Here is a 23,883-nt window from a genome sequence, read left to right on the forward strand (position 1 = left end):
TGTGGCGGCATTAGTCCATGGCTGGCCCTTCCGCCTGGCAGTCACAAACACATCAGCAAGAGAAGCAGCATCAGCAGCAGATGTAGGGTTATGTTCTTTAATCCACACCTGAAGCTCAGGGGACAACATTCTTAAGAACTGTTCCATGATTATCATTTCACCAATTCCTTGCACCGTTTTACCTCCGGGCTGTATCCATTTCCCATACAACTCCTTCAGCCTCACATAGAGTTCTTTAGGGCTTTCATCAGGCTGAACATACAGGGACCGGAACCTTTGTCTGTAAGTCTCTGGGTTAATGTCATATTTCTTTAATATGGCATCCTTCACCTCATTGTAATCCAGTGACTCATCAACATCCATATTAACATAGGCACTTCTTGCCTTACCAGTAAGTAGAGGAATGAGGCGGAACACCCAGTCTGTTTTTGGCCATCTACAGGCAGCTGCAATTCTCTCAAATGTAACCAGGAAATGCTCAATATCATCTTCACTGGTTAACTTCTGCAGTTTTGGTTCATGAAAGATTGGTGACTGACCTGAGGGAGTATTGGTTCTGAAGTTGTCTGGTGAAGATGAGGCCTGGGCCTGTTGATTATTCTCACCATTTTCTTCAGGAAGGTTTGTATCAGCTGAAGCAGGCACAGGAGTAGGAGATGTGCGAGCCTGAACCTCCATTTGCAAAAGCTGAAACTGATGTTGTAAAGCTTTAAATCGCTGGTCTTGGCGTGTAAATTCATGTTTCAGTTTTACCTCCCGTGCTTCCTGTTGTCCCATGAATGTCTGTAAGATTCCAGCTAAATCCGTCAGTGTTGGTTCTCTGACTTCGTCACCATCATTGTCTGCTGCCATTTCAGAAGCTTGAGCCTCCATTTCCTCCTCACAAGCTGTTTGGTCATCTGCCATCTTGGTCTCAGGTTTGGTTTTTCTGCCTCCACGGTACATGGCTCAGGAGAAAGCGAAAAAAAAAAAAATCCAAGAGGGGAGAAGAAAAAGGTTTGCAAAAAACAAAAAAAACAAAAAAAACACCTGTGTTCCTGAACTAGCTGATCCCACCGCTACCACCAAATGTGAGGGACCAAGCTGGCGAAGGAAGAGGAACACAGGTGGCTTCAAAAGAAAAGGGTTTTATTTGCCCAAACAATATAAATGAATTAGGCCTTTAAAAGAGGTCAACTAAGCAAAACCTAAATCAAAGTCTGAAAATAACTAAACTAACAGATTAGAGAACATAATCAACACAAAAACATACTGACCTGACAAACAACAAACAAAGGAGAACTTAAATACTGGCTGATCAGACCAGTTACAAAACATATGGGGTAACACATTAAACATACTAACAAACTAGACAAAGAAACAGAACCTAACTGTTAGTTTAATTATTCTTAAATAAACTACTAACAAAAGGTAAACCCAAACTACTCAAAAGTGGGAAAGAAAATGAATAAACATTTGAAGAAACTAAACTAAACTTTTAATCTCCCCCTCTGAAGATGAGGTCTTCCCAAAGGCCCGTGGCACTTCCTGTTCACTGGCTTCCCACCTGTGCACACTCCTGCCCCCCAATGCCCAAGCTAATCCCTTCAGCACCAGTAAGAAACAAGATTAACCAAAACGCAAACAATTGAAAATACAGTGGGTCCTTAATGTGCATGCTAACAAAAAGAAACCAAAGCATTTAAACTAAGTTTAAATATAAAGAAAACTAACAATGTGGTGCTTTTACCGCCTTTATATGTGTGGCCATTGGTCTGGCCATCACAGACACATTCATTTGAGCGAGGTGTGTTGTTGCAGGGAAATGTTGAAAACCTGCAGTGTTTCAACTCGTGGTACCCAGTTCAGTAGTCCTGGTCTAGAGGACGCTGCAGCCCTTTTTTGGTTTATTTTCTGGAGGTTCCACAGCTGCCAGGATGGCCGCATCAAATACGTCCGTCAGTCCTTTCTGAAAATCAAAAAGAGAGACTGGAGAGCTTTTTTTTCAGTCTTTGGGGAAAGAAAATGCTGGTGAAAGATTTCTGTTTATCCTGATACTTAAAAAAAATACACGCTCGGTCAGTGTTCCCATTTCTAAGTCAGACAAACGTAAATATGTTGTTGGAGATGTAAGCGTGACCGCAGACACAGATATCTGACTTGCCTGCTTGTTCACCCGAGAGGTTAATTTTAATTTACACACATTTAATAATCTAAACCAGGGCGGGCAACTTCGGTCTCGAGCCGCGGTACTGCAGGTGTTGGGAGTTTCCCTGCTGCAACACACTTTACTCAAACGGGTAATTGGCAAACTCATGCAGAGTTTGATGTCAAGCTCTGCACAAATCTGCTAATTAAGTCTAATGTGTGTCAGGTGTGTTGCAAGAAGGGGACTTCCAGCACTTGGAGGACTGCAGCTGTCGAGCAGCAGAGTTGGCAACTCCTGATCTAACCATTAATGTCTTCGGAAACCAAAGACTGATTGTAATTTCTTCTGAATTGGACAAACCTAACTTCAGCTTTTCTCTCTTTTTACCTTGGTAAGAGCCGAACACTCCATGTATTTGACAGCTCTGAGCTCACGAGCCAGCTTCTTTCCTCTCTTGTATGTCACGGCCTTCTGGTTGATCTCGGCCAGTTTCTCCATGGTGCTGCTGTTGTCCCTCTGATCCACCTGAGTCCCAACCAACAAGAAGGGTGTCTGTGGGCAGTGGTGTGAAATCTCTGGCACCCACTGTGAAAAGATAAGCTTCGGATCAGGGCTGATAGACTTCAACCGCTACGGCTCTACATCTTGTTCTGTTAGTATGTATCTATATAAGAGAGATGGAGAAATGTGCCGCTCAGTCTCCAGCCTCCGTGGGTTGGCTTGTTGGGTATTACCCTGCTACTGGGAGCACACTTTAGCTCAGCTGGTCCTTGAGGGCTGCTATCCTGCAGGTCTCAGGTGGTTCTCCAACACACCAGAATCAAATCAAATGGATCAAACAGCTTGTCAACTTCTTCACAATGACCTGTTAATTTTCAGTCAGGTATGTTGGAGTAGCAAAACAATGATAGCCCAGACTCAAGGACTGGGACTTTGACACCCCTGATATAGCTGGTTTATTTTCTCTGTTTCTTGTGTGTATCTCCTCAGTCGTGTGGCCAGTAATTGGAATCTTTGTTTGGCAGTTTCCAGAGCCTCGGGTACTGGGATCGGCCCATCTCATGGGCTTTCTCTGGTTGCACCTTTATAGAGTTCTAACTGCTGGCTTACTTCCCTCCATTTAGCCTGATTTTGGCTACTAACCTCCTCTATGGCACCTTCCTATTGTCCTCGCTTCACCAATACAGTGGCCAAGCATTCCAAGGATCCCTGTTTCTGTATTGTACATCAGTTCACTGGTTTCGATGATGGCCATAGGTTGTTTTTTTTACTGCTGCAATCACATCAGCTATGAGACTTTCTGGTGGTACATCACTCATCCTTACTGGTCAGTGATGGAGTTGACAGGTTCTCATCTGAGCCAGGTCAGATACTCTCATCTAGCTCAATTGTCAATCAGGTGGGGGTTGAAACTCCTTGATCTCTGGTCATGATTGCAGTTGCTGTTTGTTATATGTTGGTCCACTGAGCTTAGATGTAGCTGCTAACTTTTGCTTCGTTAAACTATTTGAGATGAAGCAGCTAGCCATGGATGATTTTACTTAAATGTCCAACAGTCATGACAAAATATCAACATGACATTAACTTTTAACGCTTTTGTAAATTTGACCTGAAAGGTTCTGTGACTGCTGGATATGTACATTAATTAATGTATTAAAAAATGATAAAACTACAGAAACCAGCTAAGCAAACCTTTAATTTGACATTATCAAAGGAGGAGGGTGATACAACAGAGAAACAGACGAGGAAGACGTCAGTCTGAGGATAGCTGAGGGGTCGCAGTCTGTCGTAGTCTGCATGACCTGTGCAAATAGACACACATTCAGAGAAAAACTGGATCAACGATTGCTACTGCAACAAGGAAATTATTTACAAACAGGCCCAACTTAACTCTTATGAATACCTGAATGATCCACTGCAGAAATGAAATAAGTGTAGGCTTATCTGTACCTGCAGTGTCAAACAGTCCTAGAGTGTATGGCTCCCCCCCAATCATCACCGTCACGGCATAGTTGTCAAACACCTGAGGATGACAGGTTGAGTAGATAAAACATGGGATGGAAAATAAGCATGAAGGAAGTAAAGAAAAAATTAAGTGAAAAGAAGAAGAAGTCTGAGGACCACAGGTTTTCTCCAAAGCAAAACAGGAAGTAAACCTGAGAAAAGTTGTTAACAATAATAGAAATTTCATGACTCATTGGGTGCAATCTTTACAGACTTTTTTTTTTTTCGGAGTGTAGCAATGGAAGCAAGTGGTGACCTTGGTGAATTGTCAACATGTGGTTAGCTTAGCGTTAGCGCTGGTTGTTTAAGATCAGCCATTCAGCTTTTTCAGTCGCAGGCCCAATACTTGTGGTGAAACATTGGCAACTGGGAAAAACAAGAGAACTAACTGACTAACTAAACAAATAATGTTTGAAATAAAGTCTGTAGGTGTGGTTTGAAGCATTTTATTGCAGCTTTGTTTCCCAGGCAAGAGTAGTAAACACATACACAGCTGCCAAAATTAATGGTTTAAAAGTGTTATACAAGAAGTTGGATGGGAAATGGTGGCAAAAGCTCTTTTCCCTCCTTTATTTAGCTAAATAATGCCTCTAGCACTGTTAACCATTAAAAGTGGTTTTAAATATCCTTGTAGCTGAATGACTGACGAAAAGGATAATTTAATAATAATAATCTAATTCATGTCTAATTCATGCTGAAGGACTGAGATGTGAGGCACACCTTGCACAGGTTGCCAGCTCATCACAGCAAGCTGCATTTTGTTGAGCTGCTGTCCAGGTGGACAGACTTGTCATGTCTCAACTCACTCATCTGTCCTGTTTCATCCCCTCCAAGCCTTCACGCTGCTGCCGTGTGGAACAACAAGCAGCATGGTCCCAACATGCCTGAGAAAGCTTCCTTCCTTTGGTTTTAATGGAAATATTGTATGTATTTTGTCTGTACATTTCCCAAATAACCCAATTCTATATGAAGTCGCAGGTTACGCTACAAATTAGTTTAGTCTGATCTTAACCCCTTGAAACCTAATATATCATACTTTATATATACAGTCTGAGCCATATTGCATCATTTTATGGTAAAAACTGGACTCAAACCTGTGTTAATGTGATACTTGTCTTCTGCCCCCTGGTGGTAATATTTTGCACACAGCTAAAACTGAACAGATGTTCAAATTATTTTTTTGTCTTTCCTTTTTTCATACATTTCTTTACATTTGTTAAAGATCCATAAAAAACATTTCAAATATAAAAAAAACGAAAAAGAACAAAAAGCTGCCCATTATTTCTTGGGTCATGCAGGCAGGGTTAATCTGCAGATTTACTGTATTTAACTTTGAAATACTTGTGGATGGAGAGCTTTCTTACATCTTGGCATTTATATAGTCATGGGAAAAAGTTAAGTCTTTTCCACAACTAAACCTTTAAAGACGCACAACAACTTTTGCAGATTTTCTCAGTGACACGCTCCCTAACGACGGCTAACTCAGCATCCATCCTGCTGCCTGTACTGTCATCTCTCCAGCCAGTAAAAGACAGTCTTATCTAGACTTCTTTTATGTCTTGCTCTCCCTTTTTTCCCTCTTTCTTTTTCTGATAATGTCTCCTTGTATTTCTTTACTGAATCAGCCGTGACGGACGTTAGTAACAGCTGATGTGTTTACCGTATGTCCACTTGCTTGTGTGTGAGGCGCAGTGTGTGAAGAGAAACTCATCTGCAAAGTCATTTGTCGTCCTGAAAAAGTTGTATAGTGCTTTCACCCAGCTTTATGATGCAGAAATCCACATAATACATAGATGTCACTATCATCAAAGTTGGAAAATTTGGAAATTTAGCAGTGTCTTTAAAGGTGGAGTATGTAAGATTTTCAATATTTTCAAAATAAATTAACTAAAAAAATAACTACAATCATAATTAGATAATTTTTTTCAAACATGTAGGTTCCTGTCTGTCCATATTTGATGTTATTAAATTACAAGTTTAATTAATGACAAAGACCCTTCTTAAATGTTTGCCTACCAGTAAAAGAAAAAAAGTGCTTTTTGTCATTTCTTATTATTTAAACTTGTAATTTAATAACGCATCAAATATGGACAGACTGGAACATACATGTTCAAAAAACTATCTAATTATGATTGTAGTTATTTTATTAGTTAATTTATTTAGAAAACATTGAAAATCCTACATACTCCACCTTTAAGTATCCGAAACTTCTTTGAAATAACAAAGAAACAAAAATGATCAGATATTTACCAGCAGCAGATGAAATATTACACTATTGTATGTATTTAACAGTGTATTGATTGATATCAGATGATAGTCATTTAAAGTAATTATTGTGTGTATAACTGTGAGAAACTGGTCTAAATACCTTCTTTGGAGTATTATTTTAATTAAACAGCTCAACAACTCATATTTTAATTGATGTTGGTTATTATTTATTTATTTTTTACATAACTAGTATTGCGTTAGTTTAAAGAGCATTGATAAACCCGTACAAAGGAGTGTAATAAAGGAGAGAAGATGGACAGTCAGGCAAGAGGAAGAAGATGAAAGATGAAATCAAACCATGCTGAGAGGGATTTACTCATCAGTTTGCATTCAGTGAAGCTGTCAATCAGTTAGTTACGTGGCATATTTCCAGCAGGACCACCATGCCTGACAACAGCCACTCAGCTGTTTTCTCACCAAAATGTCAGCATTTGGTTCGGTTAAGATGAAGTTAAAGTTTGCGCCACATTTTTTCCAATCAGGCTGCAGCAACGATGCGATCCCTTGCTCATCAGGCAGCTAAGTTGTTTTCAATCACAGGAAATGGGACATTTAGTGCAAGAAGCACAACTTTAATCTTAAACAATTGCCTACAGAAGTTATCATGAAGCAACCCACAAAAGATTGCAATCTCACTGAACAGAAAGCACCACAATGTTTAGGGCTTTACTGGATTCAAATTTTCAATGCAAAGTTCCTGTTGTATAAAAGCATGTTTGTACGGAGTATATGAGAGACACTGTCAAGAAGTTTTACTTCCTGCAAGACAGGAAAGAGCTTTAGACCGTGTGTTAAGGAGAGTTAATGGAAAATCCTGCCTGTTTGCTCATTAAATGTTTCCTTTGTGTCAAATGAGATGATCTCCCTGCAGTGTGTGAAGAGCAGGCTGAATCCTGGTGCGATGTGGAAGGTTACTCACCGTGGGGACGTATTCAGAAGAAGGCTTGGAGGTGTAGGAGATGAGAAGGGAAGTCTTTTCTGATGTACTGTCACCCACCAGCACACACTTTATAGTATTCATCTAAAGTTGAGGAATATAAGACATTAAGGTTGAATCAGCAACAATTAGAAGGTGAGGCAAAATGTGTGGGAAAGGTTTTATGTCTCTTGTTTTTATTATATTTAAATCTTTTTGAAAGACTCCAACACAAGTAAAAAATTTTCAGTAAACAACAAAAAGGGAGAACATTTAAATATCCAGAATTTTATGCTGGTGACACACAGTCAAAAAACTTTCAAAGTAAAAATACTGTAGAAAATTCTAGTTTGTAAAAATAACTGGTGACAGGCAAGGGTGCCATCATCTGGTATCTTAAAAAAAAAGATATATTTATCATAAAAAAATTTCAAAGAACCAAGACTAAAGATAATATTGGCCTATTGATATTATTGAAATGCAATTTTGGCAGGAGTAGCTTGTGACGCAGCTCGTTGGGTTGTAACATCCCACACGTCACTTTTATGGTAACACTTACAATAATGGTTCAGTTCAATTATTAAATTGATGTGTAACTCATAATGAACTAATTCCTTAATCAATGAAGACTTTATTATGAATTTCTGTTGCTCATCATGAACTAATGATGATCTCAATAATGATTCATGTGATTATTTGACCCCTACTTGATCATCAAATTATGAACACTAGTTAAATGGTTAATTCATCAGAATGTTGACAAATTTATCTTGTTTAGATACAAATATATATTTTATTTACTTGTTACATTTAGCATTTTTTTTCAATGCAAGACACACTCAAAGAGGTTTACTTGGGTGAACATGGACATGTAAAAACACGTGAAGTGACTAGAAGGGTTTTAAATCACTGCATTAACGATACTGGTATATATGGAAATGGTTAATATCAAATACATAGCTGCTTTAGAAAAAACAAAACAACAAATAAATAAATAAACCTACAATAAACCTTTATTAATAGTCACTGAAAGAACTTTTACATATCCATGTTTATACCAAGTGAACTTCTTTGACTGTGTCTTAAAATAAAATATTAAAATAAAAATGAAAGAAAAATATCAGTAGCAGGGAATTAAAAAATACATTTCTATCCAAACTGACAAATATGTCAACATATTGATGAATTAACAGTAAACTAATGTTCATCAGTTGATCAATTAGAGGTCAATTGATCACATGAATCATGATTAGTTCATGGTGAGCAACAGGAACTCATGATAAAGTCTTCATTAATTAAATAATGCATTAGTTCATCATGAGTTACACATTACTTGAGTATATAATTTGTACCATTATTGTAAAGTGTTACCATTTTCATTATAGCACCTGCTTTTATTTATTTTAATATACATAACATAGTTAAAACAGGAACAAGACCAACCACGGTGCTGTACACAGTAAAAAGAACATAAACAAAATAAAATGGGGGTGTGAAAACAAAGCATTAAAAAGCAGCTAATGTTAAATCTCCCAGTAACGGAACACAAGCAGCAGGACTGGTGACTTCTCTGTAGGCCATTACTGAAATGTGCAGGACAGGACACTTAAAGACTCCTGCACTGCCACTGCAAGGCCAGTGAACGTACCGAGGGGTGCAACAGTGCTCAGCTTGACTAAAAGGAATCTTGTCCTTCTTCTTGTTTACCTGCACATTTCAGCAACTTGTGAACCAGCCATTGCTGTAAAGCTGTATGTAGCTGACAAGAAAGCTGTGAAGTAGTCTTCACTGCATCCTGTAGAGAGAAAACCATATGCTGAGCAGCTTGCATACCGAGGCTCATAAAGACGGACAATAGCTAAGGGGTATAGACTGCGACCTCATCACTGGCTCTTTGTTTGGACCATTTAGCTGTGGCAGCAGTCAGCTGAACTCTGCCGAGTCAGGGATGAGGTAGCAGGCCACGGTCTGCTGGGATGATACTGAAGAATTCATCCCACAGTGGTGATTCATTTGCACACGAAAACAATCCTGAATGCCAACCTTAATATGCTACACATCCCCAAAACCAAGTCTCGCTTTGGACAATTGTCCTCTTTGATAGTACCAAACGTTGTTGTTTGGTCTTGTATGGGTGGGGGTGTTACGTGCATCACTTGCACTTGTGAAAAACCTGTCGTCCCTGTTATCTCCCCAGGTGTTTCCAAGTAGCTAAAGTGAAGATCTGCCTACCCTGGGTTTTATTGGCTGCACTAGGACTAGAACTCACCCTTTAAAAGAGCAGAACCTAGAGGCTGTCATGCTCTTCTGTTTTCCTTTGTTTGTTCATGGCATGGTGGAACGGGTATGTGGGGAGGCATGCGGACCTGGTAAGTTGGGGCGCCCTTTACATTTCAACATGTAGGGCTCGAGGCTGTTGCCTCCCCTTGTATATGATTTGGTCGAGCTCTGGTTATTAGATTAGTTAGGTAAGAGTTTTTTTGGTTTGGTTTTGGTTTACAGGTAGTCTGAGTTAGGCCTTGTTTTGTTTTATTGTTTTCCTTGATTCTGGCAAAGCCTAATGTCCCACAGGTTCCATAATCCTGCCACATCCAAGTCCTGTAAATAAATGTTACAATCCTCTATACTTGTCTCCGTCTGTGGTTGTCAGATTGCACGTAGGACGTAACAGCTGTATCAAATGAGTGGAGCTTGCCACAAAACATACTGAAAGTGGACATTTATATTTCAGTCTGTTTTAAAAACTCCCATAAGGTGACATTCGTTTATGTTTTATCATATAAAACCACTTTTTGTGTTCCTCATCTGCCCCACAACCGTTTTCTAGTACTTACAAAGCCAACATTTTAAATTTTGTGCCAGGTTAAATAAATAAGACTCATTGAATCATTGAAGACTGATAATGATTTTTGTTTTCTCTTTAAATGTACTATTGCTTGCTCGTTATCTTCAGTTTAAAGCTCACTGTTCTCCTTCTATGTTAATACTAAAGAAAGCAAATCTAGTTGACAGATGCATTGTGAAGCGAAGGAGACAAATCTTCCTGTTTTTGATTGGAGGAACTAAGAGATGCCTACAAAGTGAAAACTGCAGCAATCTGAAGGGAAAAGATTTTTTCGGAATTTTCAGCTTCTCTCAATCGGTTGTTGCTCTATTTCATAATTATCATAAGCACAGCTGACTCTTTTCTAGACAATAGAAATGGAAATTTCAATGGATTTTTATATCAGTTTTATATAATTCATTCCAGAGAACTTACCTGACATTTTTCCTCCAGATATTCAAATATAAGTGTTTAATGCTTTTCTCCGGGTTAAAGGTGAAGTATGCAAGATTTTCAATCTTTTCAAACTAAATTAACTAAAAAAATAACTACAATCATAATCATAAACATGTAGGTTCGAGCCTTACCATATTTTATGGGTTATTAAAGGACAAGTTTAATTAATGACAAATGACAAAAAGAACTTTTTTTTTTTTTTCACTGGTAGGCAAACATTTAAGAAGGGTCTTAAGAAGGGTCTTTTTAAAAAAAAAAAAAAAAAACTATCTAATTATGATTATAGTTATTTTTTTCATGACCATAGGTGAGGGTAGGAACGTAGATCGACTGGTAAATCGAGACCTTCGCCTTCTGGCTCAGCTCCTTCTTCACCACGACAGACCGGCGCAGAGCCCGCATTACTGCAGACACCGCACCGATCCGTCTTTCGATCTCGCGCTCCATCCTTCCCTCACTCGTGAACAAGACCCCGAGATATTTAAACTCCTCCACCTGAGGTAGGACCTCACTCCCAACCCGGAGAGGGCAATCCACCCTATTCCGGCTTAGGACCATGGTCTCAGATTTGGAGGTGCTGATTCTCATCCCAGCCGCTTCACACTCGGCCGCGAATCGCTCAAGCGAGAGCTGGAGATCACGACCAGATGAAGCCAACAGGACCATGTCATCCGCAAAAAGCAGGGACCCAATCCTGAGGCCACCAAGTCGGATCCCCTCAACACCTCGGCTGCGCCTAGAAATTCTGTCCATATAAGTTATGAACAGAATCGGTGATAAAGGGCAGCCTTGGCGGAGTCCAACCCTCACTGGAAACGAATCCGACTTACTACTGGCAATGCGGACCAAGCTCTGACACCTGTCGTACAGGGACCGGACAGCCCGTACAAGGGGGTCCGGTACCCCATACTCCCGGAGTACCCCCCACAGGAGCCCCCGGGGGACACGGTCGAATGCCTTCTCCAGGTCCACAAAACACATGTAGACTGGTTGGGCAAACTCCCATGCCCCCTCCAGGACCCCAAAGAGGGTATAGAGCTGGTCCACTGTTCTGCGACCAGGACGAAAACCACACTGCTCCTCCTCAATCCGGGATTCGACTATCCAGCGGACCCTCCTCTCCAGGACCCCTGAATAGACCTTACCAGGGAGGCTGAGGAGTGTGATTCCCCTGTAATTGGAACACACCCTCCGGTCCCCCTTCTTAAAAAGGGGGACCACCACCCCAGTCTGCCAATCCAGCGGTACTGCCCCCGATGTCCACGCAATGCTGCAGAGGCGTGTCAGCCAGGACAGCCCCACAGCATCCGGAGCCTTAAGGAACTCCGGGCGGATCTCATCCACCCCCGGGGCCTTGCCGCCAAGGAGCTTTTTGACTACCTCAGCGACTTCAGCCCCAGAGATAGTCCACCCCTGAGTCCACCAGCTCTGCTTCCTCATCGGAAGACGTGTTGGTAGGATTGAGGAGGTCTTCGAAGTATTCCTTCCACCAACCCACTATGTCCCGAGTTGAGGTCAGCAGCTCCCCACCTCCAGTGTACACAGTATTGATGGAGCAGACGTTCCCAGCAGACCCTCACAACACGTTTGGGCCTGCCAGATCTGACCGGCTTCCTCCCCCACCATCTGAGCCAACTCACCACCAGGTGGTGATCAGTTGACAGCTCCGCCCCCCTCTTCACCCGAGTGTCCAAGGCATGTGGCTGCAGGTCAGACGATACGACTACAAAATCGATCATCGAACTGCGGCCCAGGGAATCCTGATGCCAGGTGTACATATGGACACTCTTATGTTGGAACATGGTGTTCGTTATGGACAATCCATGACGAGCACAGAAGTCCAATAACAAAACACCATTTGGATTCAGAGGGGTGGAGGGCCATGCCTCCCAATCACTCCCCTCCAGGTCTCACTGTCATTGCCCACGTGAGCATTGAAGTCCCCCAGCAGAACAATGGAGTCCCCAGAAGGAGCACCCTCCAGCACTCCCTCCAAGGACTCCAGAAACGGTGGGTACTCTGAACTGCTGTTCGGCGCATAAGCACAGACAACAGTCAGGACCCGTCCCCCCACCCGGAGGTGGAGGGAAACTACCCTTTCATCCACCGGGGTAAACCCCAACGTGCAGGCACCAAGCTGGGGGCTGATGAGAATGCCCACACCTGCTCGGCGCCTCCCACCATGAGCAACTCCAGAGTGGAAGAAAGTCCAGCCCCTTTCGAGGGTACTGGTTCCAGAGCCCAAGCCATGCGTCGAGGTGAGTCCAACTATATCTAGACGGAACCGCTCAACCTCGCGCACAAGCTCAGGCTCCTTCCCCACCAGAGAGGTGGCGTTCCACGTCCCTAGAGCCAGCTTCTGCAGCCGGGGATCGGACCGCCAGGGTCCCCGCCCCTTGCTGCTGCCCAGCTCACATTGCACCCGACCCCTACGGCTCCTCCCGCAGATGGTGAGCCCACGGGAGGTAGGGCCCATGTAACCCTTTCGGGCTGAGCCCGACCGGGCCCCATGGGCGAAGGCCCGGCCACCAGACGCTCGCTCTCGTACCCCACCTCCAGGCCTGGCTCCAGAGGGGGGTCCCGGTAACCCGTGTCCGGGCAAGGGAACATTCATGCCCAGGTTGGTCGTCATCATAGAGGTCGATGAGCCGTGCTTGGTCTGGTCCCTCCCCTAGACACCTGTTTGCCATGGGTGACCCTACCAGGGGCATAAAGCCCCCGACAACATAGCTGCTAGGATCTTCGGGACGCACAAATCCCTCCACCACGATAAAGTGACGGCTATGGTCATGAGCTGTGGGTCGTGACCGAAAGAACGAGATCTCGTATACAGGCGGCTGAAATGGGTTTCCTCCGCAGGGTGGCCGGGCTCACCCTTAGAGATAGGGTGAGGAGCTCGGTCATCCGGGAGGGGCTCAGACTAGAGCCGCTGCTCCACCGCATCGACAGGAACCAGTTGAGGTGGCTCGGGCATCTGGTCAGGATGCCTCCTGGACGCCTCCCTGGTGAGGTGTTCCAGGCACGTCCCTCTGGGAGGAGACCCCGGGGAAGACCCAGGACACACTGGAGGGATTATATCTCTCGGCTGGCCTGGGAACGCCTCGGGATCCCCCCCACAGAGTTGGCAAATGTGGCTGGGGAGAGGGAAGTCTGGGCTTCCCTGCTTAGGCTGCTGTCCCCGCGACCCGACCCCGGATAAGCAGCAGAAGATGGATGGTTATTTTTTTCAGTTAATTTATTTTGAAAATATTGAAAATCTTACATACTCCACCTTTAAAGCTGCCGGTCAGAGGGAAATATAAGCGTATGATTTAATCACATGCAGACCCTAAAACTTGAATTTTAAAACACATTTTAGACCAAACATGGAGAAAGGCACCAGATAAAGCATTTTACCTACAATAAGCATGAGGAAATGCCAAACAACATATCTACAAGAAAATGCTGTTTACTGACACAAACAAGCAACTAATGCAAGATGATGGGAAACTTCTAGCATTTAATTTAACTGAAAATCCAGAATAACTCTGAACTAACTTGAGGCCTTCAATGGGATTTTAATCAAGTGAATCTTACTAGTGAAAAAAAATCCTGACTTTCTGAATTAATATTAACTATTTTCACATAATTAATTTGAACAGGTGTTTATGCTTCTCAGCCACGTCTGCACAGTAAACACAGCCACATACCTGATAAATGATTGGTTTAGACATGTTAGTTACTATTTAAAGATATAATTCTTTAGTTAAAACCACTTATTACCAGTTTGAAAGCAACTTACCTTTAAATAGTGAAGAAGTTAGAAAGCATACGGACAACAGGAAGTCAACATGAAGTTACAATAAGTCCCATTATCAGCTGTTTAGGTCAAAGTTGGAACTGTTGAGTTAACTATTAATATACCTGCTGTACCTGAGATCCAGGCAGGTGTCTAAATTAGGAAATTAGGTGACTACATAGATGCCTGATCAAAACATTGCTACATAATGACGAATGGGATGAATACAGGATGTATAGTCAAATATAACTGTTGAGTGTAAACTACACCGTGGTGTCATTCAAGGTTTACTTAAGGGACACAAGGGCACCTGAATGCAACATCCACACTGATGCTCGTCAGAAATAGAAAACTTTACCATACATGTTACAATTTTGATTTTATCCACGGTCAGGGCCGAGTTTGTGCTATACATTCATAACTGTTTGATTTCGTGCTTGTGTTGTTCTCACTCATATGTAAGCCGCTTTGGATAAAAGCGTCTGCTAAATGACTGTAGAATAGAATAGAATAAAGATTAAGGTTAAAAAAAAAGATAAGGAATAAATAAGGAGATAATTAAAATGAATGAATAAAACGATTTGCATTTAAATTTCTGAGCTTTGCATCATTCTCTGATGCAAAACTGCTCAATATCTTTCTTTTTCCCATGAAAAGGAAAGAATGATGGGAAAAGGAAGAAACTACGACCATAGCAGATAACACAAAGACAGATTGAGTAGATGAGGAGCTAATGGCACACGGTTAAAGTTCAAGTTAGTTCAAATTAACAAAAAAATGCAGTCAGGTTGAAACAATATTCAAGTACTATTTTTATTAATTCCAAACACCCACCACTTCCAACATTTAACTTTCAATACAGAGCAGGATTTTTCCCATCTGCAATTATTGCTTCAAATATATTTTTCTAAATTTGCCATTCAAAGCTTATTGTAAAGATCTTTTAGTTTGCCGACACTCAACTGTCAAGTCATAGTAAAAATATCTAAAATGAAAAGAAATAAAAACTCTGCAAAGTCTCCAAAATCTGCAAGAATAATGTTCCCCAAGAAACAACAAAGAGAAAAAAAAAATATAAGTAATACTTGTAATCATTTATACATTATCAGAATAAGCCATCATTGACAACAGAATCAAATATTGGAAGAAAAAATTTAATCTCAGTTCATTTATTTGAGACATCGAGTCCAGTTCAGGCTTGAAACAGATTCCCAGGTTTTTATATTAATATCTATAGATCACCGATTATCCCAGTTTACACAAGAAACTCGTTTTCAAATGGACAGTTTGGCAATTACGCACAATGAAAAGTAAATATATGAGGCTCTGATAACAGTAATAACTATTTCAGTCTTTATTTTGCTGAACAAGGCTGGACTTGAATGGATAAAACCTTAATGACTGAGAATAAAGGACAGGGATGGTTTCTACTGTGTTAAAAAGAGTAACAGGAACATAAAAAGAGTCTGAAGTATTTTTAAGGTAATTTGTAGTATTGCTGAAAATATAGACTGATGTCCACATTCTGAGGTTTGTTGATGGACTCATCAATGCCGCTTTTGGCCAAAGAAACAACTCAAAAAAGCCCTTAAACCAAGTGGTATTTTTCTTTAAGGCTTTCAGAAGGTGCCAAAAACACCCGGAAGCTCCGGTCTGGAGGCGAAAGAAGAACAAATGGGTTAAACATGAAGAGGTTTGAACTGCTTGCTCCCATCATAACAAGGTCAAAATCTGTGGACACCATGGCTTAATCAAAAACATGTCCACAGTTTGACCAAAGCCTTTGTCCCACAAATTTTCACCATGAGGATATAAAGCACAAGGCAGTGGTCTTCCTGACTAGTAAATATCATGTAAGGCATATTTTCTGAGGTCTGAGTGTGGAGGGATGCAAAAACAATGAAGGCAATTCTGTTCTCTTTTTTTCCCCGTATTAGGCCATGACCGTACGAGACTAGATGAAGTGAAACGCTATCACATCACATCTGGCTCTTCTCATAATCCAGCTGTGATCCGTGGAAAGCAACACTCAACAATCTCCATGTATTTTAAGACAAAACAGCTTCGCAGAGTGGCATCCTCTGTGCCGCTTTGAAGCTTTTCTTCACGCCTGCGTTATTATTAACAAGGCAAATTAATTGGAGTGGATCAACAATAAAATCCCAGCTTAAATGACTCATCTTTGTCAAGTTCTATCAGACAGCAGTGACAACATGTCAAAGCTCATTGGAGTTGTTTGCTTCAGGATGTGATGCATAAGGAAAGAGGAAAGGAAATGTTACGTCAATGAATCAGATTTGTGTACGTGCAAACGCATGCGTCTCTGTCTGGACCCCCACCCGTCGTTTAGACTCCCCCAACATCGGATGAAAGCGGTCCAGTGACCAACTTAGTGAAGATACATTGAGCCTAATTTAAATAGTGCATGCTCATATGAGGACAAACATGTATGCTGTGTTGTAAAGTGAAAAAGGAGAAGCAGGTAAAGCTCTAATTCTGCTCTGAATGACCTGAGGTTTGATTATTCCTGGTATTCATATGAATAAAAGCAAATTAAAGACACCACTAATTGCTGATTATTTAATGGTCCACTAAGCTACAGGGAATGTTTTTTGCTCCACAGCTGATTTTTTCTGTTGTTTTCACCAGACAACTGACAAATATTCACATCATACTCACTTCTTTATGTCAAAACTATTTCCTGACTGCACAATGGGGTTTAAACAGAGCTGGAAGTTCATAAACACATATTTAAACATATATTTCATGCTAAATAGCCATTTTCTTTATAACGTGGTTAAGATGCCTGTTAGCTTCAGTTTCTAGTTTAATCAAGAACTCAACCGGATTTAATCGTGACTCATTTCGCTATTTCTGTAATTTTGAAGAAGTTTGCCAGATGTGCGCAGCTGCAAATGTGTAAAATAAAAAAAAATTTAAAAAAAAAAACAAGAGAAAGGTGCGTTAAAGGCTGATAATGCAGTGCCCTTTCCTTTATATTTGATCACTTTCAAATACATCAGTGCCTGAAGATTTGCTGCTTTGCTTCTCCAAATATGGAGCAGGTTTCCGTTTGAGCTACAAACCTGACTCTAACCATAGTTTGCATCTTCAAGGCATCTGAGGTTCAAACTTCTCTATTGCTCAGCCCGCTTCCTCCCATTCTCAAAACCCACGTCCTGGTTAGTGAGGAGTGCTGTTCAAATGTGTTAGTCTATATTAGGGTGGAAAATATCCATTAGGAAAATAAAGCAACTGCCCGCTCCACCACACCCAAGTCAGGTCACAACGGCTGAAGGCACTGTTGAAACGTGTCTATGTGGCCCACCCTCCCCCCTTGGTGCTCCCTCCCTCTGCTCATGTTGAGGTGCATCTCCTCCCCCGTCCACCTCCTTCTGCTCCTCCAGCATCTATAGGAGGACGCAGCGCTTTTTGGGCTTATTTTCTGGAGGTTCCAGAGCTGCCAGGATGGCCTCATCAAATACGTTCTTCAGTCCTCTCTGCAAATCAGAAAAAGAGTGTGAATATTTTCTTTTTGTCTTGATAATGACCAATCATGTCAACATTACTTGTTTTAATATGTCAGAGAAATGCAAACATGTTTTATAAGATGTAGAATGTCTCATAAGATATGCTGAGTATAAGCAAAGTCTCTCTCTACCTGCTAAGAGGTAGATTTAAATTAGGGCTGGGTGATGTGGCTAAAAAAGAAAATCCCACTCCCCCCCCATAGGAAATGTAAATTTTGATTTGAATAAATCTTTCTCCCCTTTTAAAAACATATTAAACTTTTCAAAAACAACAATAAACTTTCCACTTTTTGGCAAGTAAATGTGTCAGAGATATGCTTTATAATAAAGTGAAAAGTTGGACACATTTTCCCGTTTAATCTAAAAGGAAAGTGTCTCCAGACTAGGGGTGGGAAAATCAAATCGAACAATTGAATATCGGGATTTTTTGCTTCACAATTTTAAAATGTATTTTAAAATTTCTCCATGTTCACAGAGCTGAGGTCAGCGGGCATGTTGGGACCGTTCTGCTTGCTATTGCACATTGCAGCAGCCTGAAGGTTTGGAGTGATGAAACAGTAAGGATGAATGAGCTCAGAGACAAGTCTGTTTATCTTATATTTTTTTAAATTGTTGTCATTCTTATTGTTTTTATTGATCATTTCACTTGTCTTATTGGGCATTACAGCAGCAGAATGATGGTCTGGCTACTGTGTTGTTTTTTTTCTAATTTAAATTTTTAAAAAAATGTCGAACAAAAACAGTTTTATACATGTTTTTTGTTTTTAATCTCCAAAAATCAACAATATTGAAGAATTGTGAGAATCAGAGTTTAAATCGAATCGGCACCCAAAACATCGGAATCGAATCGGGACAAAAGCATATCGTCACATCCCTAGTCCAGATGTTTTACTGGTTGGATGTGTGTGTGTGTGTGTGTGTGTGTGTGTGTGTGTGTGTGTACTGCACTGAAAATGATTCCCCTGGTGTTGGTTACTACTTAGTAGGGATTTCTGATAAAAAGCATGATTTCTCACTGTGGTTAATGCACAGCTAAGTTCCACCAGTGAATGGTGGCTGAGTTGACTTTGTATTGTTAGACAGGAAGACACAGCTCTGGTTCTGGCTCTGATTCGGTTCTGGAGTCTCACACTCTTACTGCTGTCCAACAAACCAGCCTGCATTCTCACCACTTAAACCAAAGCTGGAGTGGGAGGACTTTACTCCATGGAAGTAAACAGAAACTGCTCTGTTTTAAACTCCTGCTTCCCCCCCAAAAAACAGATTTATTTAAAAGGACCAAACACTGAAGTCAAGAGTCAACTCAGTTGACCACAGTCGGCATGCCTGTTTGAAATGTTGAATAAAACTTCCTCTCCCATCACTGACCTCAACTTTAAAGCAACATGTCACTTGTTCTGAATCTGTTGCAAAAAGATGACACGGAGGACTTTTGGGAACGAGCTCTTCATTGCTGCTAAGTTTTGTGTGTACACAAGCATGTGTGTGCCTCTGTGAGATACAGGAAGGGGCAGGGCTGAACCCTCTGGTAACTCATTGGCTGCCAGACATTGTTAGAGCAGAGAGCCCCATACTGGTAGCATTTTGAGCATTCTGGCTCATCTAAAAGGACCACAGACTGTATGACTGTATAAAAAGATGGATGTAGCCTCCGTGACGTCACCCGTAGGTTTCTGAAGAGCTGAATTGAAACTCAGTGGGTGGTTCCTACCATCGCCATCTTGGCAGTGTCATGCGTGTCATCTCGCCCAGAAAATACATATATGGGCAAAGAGGTGGAGCTGAGAGGGGAGCTGTAAGCGTCATGGTGGATGATTGACATCTAGCAAACTCAGAGCTTTCTGCAGCTAAGTGCTAACCGAGGTAACCCGAAGATAACAGGAGCTAACCAGCTAATGGAGGTAAGCGGGCTAAAGCTAAGTCACGTTGTTAACTGGCTAAAAACTGCAGTTGTTCTACGTTCTTCTTACTTGAAGCGGGAGATGGGTACCTGTCAATCAAAAAGACATGTCTCTAAATATGCCAAACTTCAAGATTAAATTACTTTTAAACGGACGAGTTAGAAAAAAATTCCCTCCCCCCACAGTTGTCATGAAGGTAAACCTGACCTATTAAACCTAAAATGGATTTTTGTAAACATGTTTATTTCTGCTGTGAAGTTGGTCTTTTTAACATGGGAGTCTATGGAGATTTGCTCTGTTTTGCAGCCCCTAGTGGATGAAGGAGGAACTGCGGTTTTATACACTTACGCATGGGTTTCACTTTTAACCGCCGGAGGCTCCATCCATCTTCCATATACGGTCTATGATAAGGACCCACAGAATATTGATTTCTGGGACTGCAGATGTGGTTGGCCGACTTGGCTTGGTGTATATTGAGGACATTTTCGGGACATTTTGACACACGCAGCCAAATCGGCTTTTCGTATAAGGAAGTCATAAAATCACAACGTATTTTGACGTCTTTCAGCATGTTTGACAGTAAATATTTGGATTTGAAAAGACGTCAAAAGATGTTTTTAGCACACAATGGGTTATTAATTTAAGCCAAATGAGAGTGTTGGCAGTGCATGGAAGGGAAAAAAATCTAGATTTCCATTAAAACTAAATGTCAGAAACGCTGTATTTGAAATAATGAATTAAATAGATTTAACAGCTCCAGACTTCTCCCTCCCTGCTTACCTGCGTAAGAGCTGAACACTCCACGTATTTGACAGCTTTGAGCTCACGGGCCAGTTTCTCTCCGCTCTCACAGGTCAGGGCTCGCTGTTTGTTCTTGGCCAGTTTCTCCAGAGTGTTGCTGTCATCCCTGAGATCCACCTGAGTCCCGACCAGCAGGAAGGGCGTCCGCGGGCAGTGGTGTGAAATCTCTGGCACCCACTGTGAAAAGATGGGCTTCGGGTCAGGATTGATATACTTCAAATGCAAGTCCCACTGCTCTACATGTCGTTCTGTGTTTGTTCTGAAGGTCACAAATTACATGTTGGCATAATATAAGATTTATTTTCACAGTGTGCAAAAGCTGAATTTATAAAGTTATTCTTTGAAGTAGCTGTCTTCAACATAATGGAGTTTTTATTTACACTTTATCTAAGGAAGAAAAAAAACCACTTTGACCGGAACAATTTGGTTTCTTGTTAGCAAAAAAAATTGAAAAGTGACATACAAACTTTTTGATTTGCCGCCTTTTATGAAAATAACTTAATTCCTCACACTGTCATCTTTATTCAAAGCATTTTCATCCCCTCTTTTTTTTTAATTTTTTTTTTTTTTTTTACTTTTCTTGTTTGCTTGTTTTTAATGCTTTCTGCACCTTGCTGTAATGCTGAAATGTTTTTATGTAAAAGCACTTTGTATTGTCCTGTACATGAAATGTGCTATATAACCAAAAACTTGCCATGCCTTACCAGAACTAAAGATAAAACTTTAAGAGAAACTAGTCAGATTTTCATTCAAATATAGATAAATTTTTCCTTACTTTTAAGAAAATCTGTAAAATGAATTAACATTCCTCAGGACTACAACTAAGGAAATTAAAATAAGAGAATTTATTTGCAAAAAAACACAAATGAAACAAACTGAGAAGTAAGTAATATGATGGGAAACCTTTAAAAAAAAAAAAAAAAAAAAAATCTCTATTTGCAAATTTGAGATTGTCTCTAAAAAAGGCCACATGGAGAACTGCTAATGAAATGCAAACCTTCTCTCTGACGTTCTCAAAGGAGGAGGGTGATACAACAGAGAAACAGACGAGGAAGACGTCAGTCTGAGGATAGCTGAGGGGTCGCAGTCTGTCGTAGTCTTCCTGACCTGCACAAAGAGACACAAACATTCAGAGAAAGACTGGAACAACAGTTGCGACTGCCAACAGAAATCATCTATGAGTACGTCCATCTTAACTCTTATGAATGCCTGAATGATTCAATGCAGAAATGAAATAAGTGTAGCCTTATCTGTACCTGCAGTGTCAAACAGTCCTAGAGTGTATGGCTCCCCACCGATCATTACCGTCACGGCATAGTTGTCAAACACCTGAGGATGACAGGTTGAGTAGATAAAACATAGGTTGGAAAATAAGAATAAAGGCAGAAAATAACAAAGGAAGTGAAAATAAGAAGAATAGGACCAGACATTCTTCATAACAAAACAGGAAGTAAAGCTGGCCTTAAGAAGCCAAAGTACATGATGTTTCTCTTCTATTCTGCAGCTTTTACCCAAAGCGACTCACATATGAGAGTGAGAACAACACAAGCAGAAAATCAAACAGCAGAGGACATCATAGGAAGGTGCTAGTGGACTGCTGGTGTCCAGTTTGATGCCAGTCTTGACATGTAATGCTACAGGCTGTTAACTTTTTCTTGCCGCCCCACAACATTCCCCAAGTCAAAACATAAGGAATAAATACCATAATATTTGTTGCAAAGAACTGGGCTAAGTTCTCCAACTCCTCTGACAAATATAGCTAAACTAAGAGTGGAAGTGCTCCTTGAAGAGCTGAGTCTTCAGCTTGCTCTTAAAAGTAGACAGGGACTCTGCAGATTGGAGAGAGTTTGGGAGGTTGTTCCACCATCGTGTCACAACAGAGGAAAAGAGTCTGGCTGGTGATTTAGTCCCATGTCTTGGTGGTAACACGAGGCGTCTTTCACTAGTGGAGCGTAGCTGTCCAGAGGGAGTGTAGGTCTGGATGATGGAGCGAAGGTAGAAAGGAGCACTTTGAGTTATTGTTTTGTAAGCCAGAAGCAAAGCTTTGAATTTGATGCGTGCTGCGACCGGAAGTCAATGCAGTGTGATCAGCAGCAGAGTGACATGAACCCGTTTGGGTTGGTTGAAGACCAGACGCGCTGCGGCGTTCTGGATCATCTGAGGTTTAACCGAGCATGCAGGCAGACCTGCCAGTAGGGAATTGCAGTAATCGATGCATGAACTGACCAGAGCCTGAACCAATGTCTACTTGACTTGTGGGGGCTTACAATGGCATTAGACATTTTTACATAAAAACTAAACATAAAAAAAAGTTCAAACTATCAATCAAACAAAGACGGATTTTCACTTTTTGTCTGACCCTGCATACACGAGGTCTACAATATCCTCAGCAGGTTGATATAATAAGGGCAAGGCTTGGAAACCACAGTGAACGTATTATTTTAAACCTTTTAGGTATTATTGTACTGTTTATTGATTATTGTTTTTGTTACCTTGCCTAGTGTGCAATCTCCCCATTTTTTCCCCCCAGCTTTTGAAAACAGCAGATGGAAATTAGCCTTGGGCTATTATCCGGTTTACATTTAAATCTTGCATTGTCCTGTCCAACTAAAATAATTAAAAATTTAAGACCTCCATAACATTAATGCTATTTTCTCTTCAAAATGGTTGATCCATACACCATCTGCTGTATTTTTTTTTAATGTTGTTTTAATGTTTTGTGCTTTGTTGTTAAGTGCTCATTTTTATCTTGAAAGGCATTATATAAATCAACTTTTACTTACTTACTTAATATGCCCCCCCCCCCGACACTTCCCCCAGACGTTACCTGCATACTACAGTTTGTGAACATTAACAGGACTAATTTTTTGAGGACGTGCACAAACAAATACTTGAAACAAACAAAATAAGGGAGGCAGTCATGATGAACAGGTGTATGCGTAAATTAAAGCAAGTATATTTTTCATCCAAGTTTAGTTTCATGTAAAACATTTACTTCCAGGAAGAGGCTGCTGGCACAACCATTTAAACTACTTCCAACTGTTCTATTTATTATATCAAAAGTGACTTTTTCTTTTATTATTTCGCAGAACCAAGAGCTTACTCACTTGTCACTCAAACACACCTTCATGAAAGTTCTGGGTCTGACAGATTAAAATAAAAATAACAACAACAAACAGGCAGTGTAATTAGCTCAAGTTCTGACAAAAGCACTGTATATTACACTGATGCAAAGCAAAAGGGGCTTGAGATTTAAACATAGATAATTTAATACTAT

The 23,883-nt window shown here is 40.9% G+C and overlaps 1 protein-coding gene across 1 annotated transcript in view; it reads right to left on the minus strand.

Moving 5' to 3' along the window:
• Positions 1-1,858: 1,858 nt before the first annotated feature.
• LOC306770430 (cell division control protein 42 homolog) overlaps positions 1,859-23,883 on the minus strand; it is a gene marked incomplete at its 3' end in the record, with an annotated part of 29,499 nt that continues 7,474 nt past the window's right edge. The window contains exons 3-11 of the mRNA XM_079259290.1: positions 21,863-21,935; positions 21,604-21,713; positions 20,586-20,783; positions 17,797-17,874; positions 7,320-7,421; positions 4,079-4,151; positions 3,821-3,930; positions 2,516-2,713; positions 1,859-1,948 (exon numbers count right to left, since the gene is read on the minus strand). Coding sequence (XP_079115416.1) covers positions 1,859-1,948; positions 2,516-2,713; positions 3,821-3,930; positions 4,079-4,151; positions 7,320-7,421; positions 17,797-17,874; positions 20,586-20,783; positions 21,604-21,713; positions 21,863-21,935 — 1,032 coding nt within the window. The remainder of the gene's footprint in view (positions 1,949-2,515; positions 2,714-3,820; positions 3,931-4,078; positions 4,152-7,319; positions 7,422-17,796; positions 17,875-20,585; positions 20,784-21,603; positions 21,714-21,862; positions 21,936-23,883) is intronic.

The sequence above is a fragment of the Telmatherina bonti genome, assembly GCF_933228915.1.
Source record: "Telmatherina bonti genome assembly, chromosome: 19".
NCBI lineage: Eukaryota > Metazoa > Chordata > Actinopteri > Atheriniformes > Telmatherinidae > Telmatherina > Telmatherina bonti.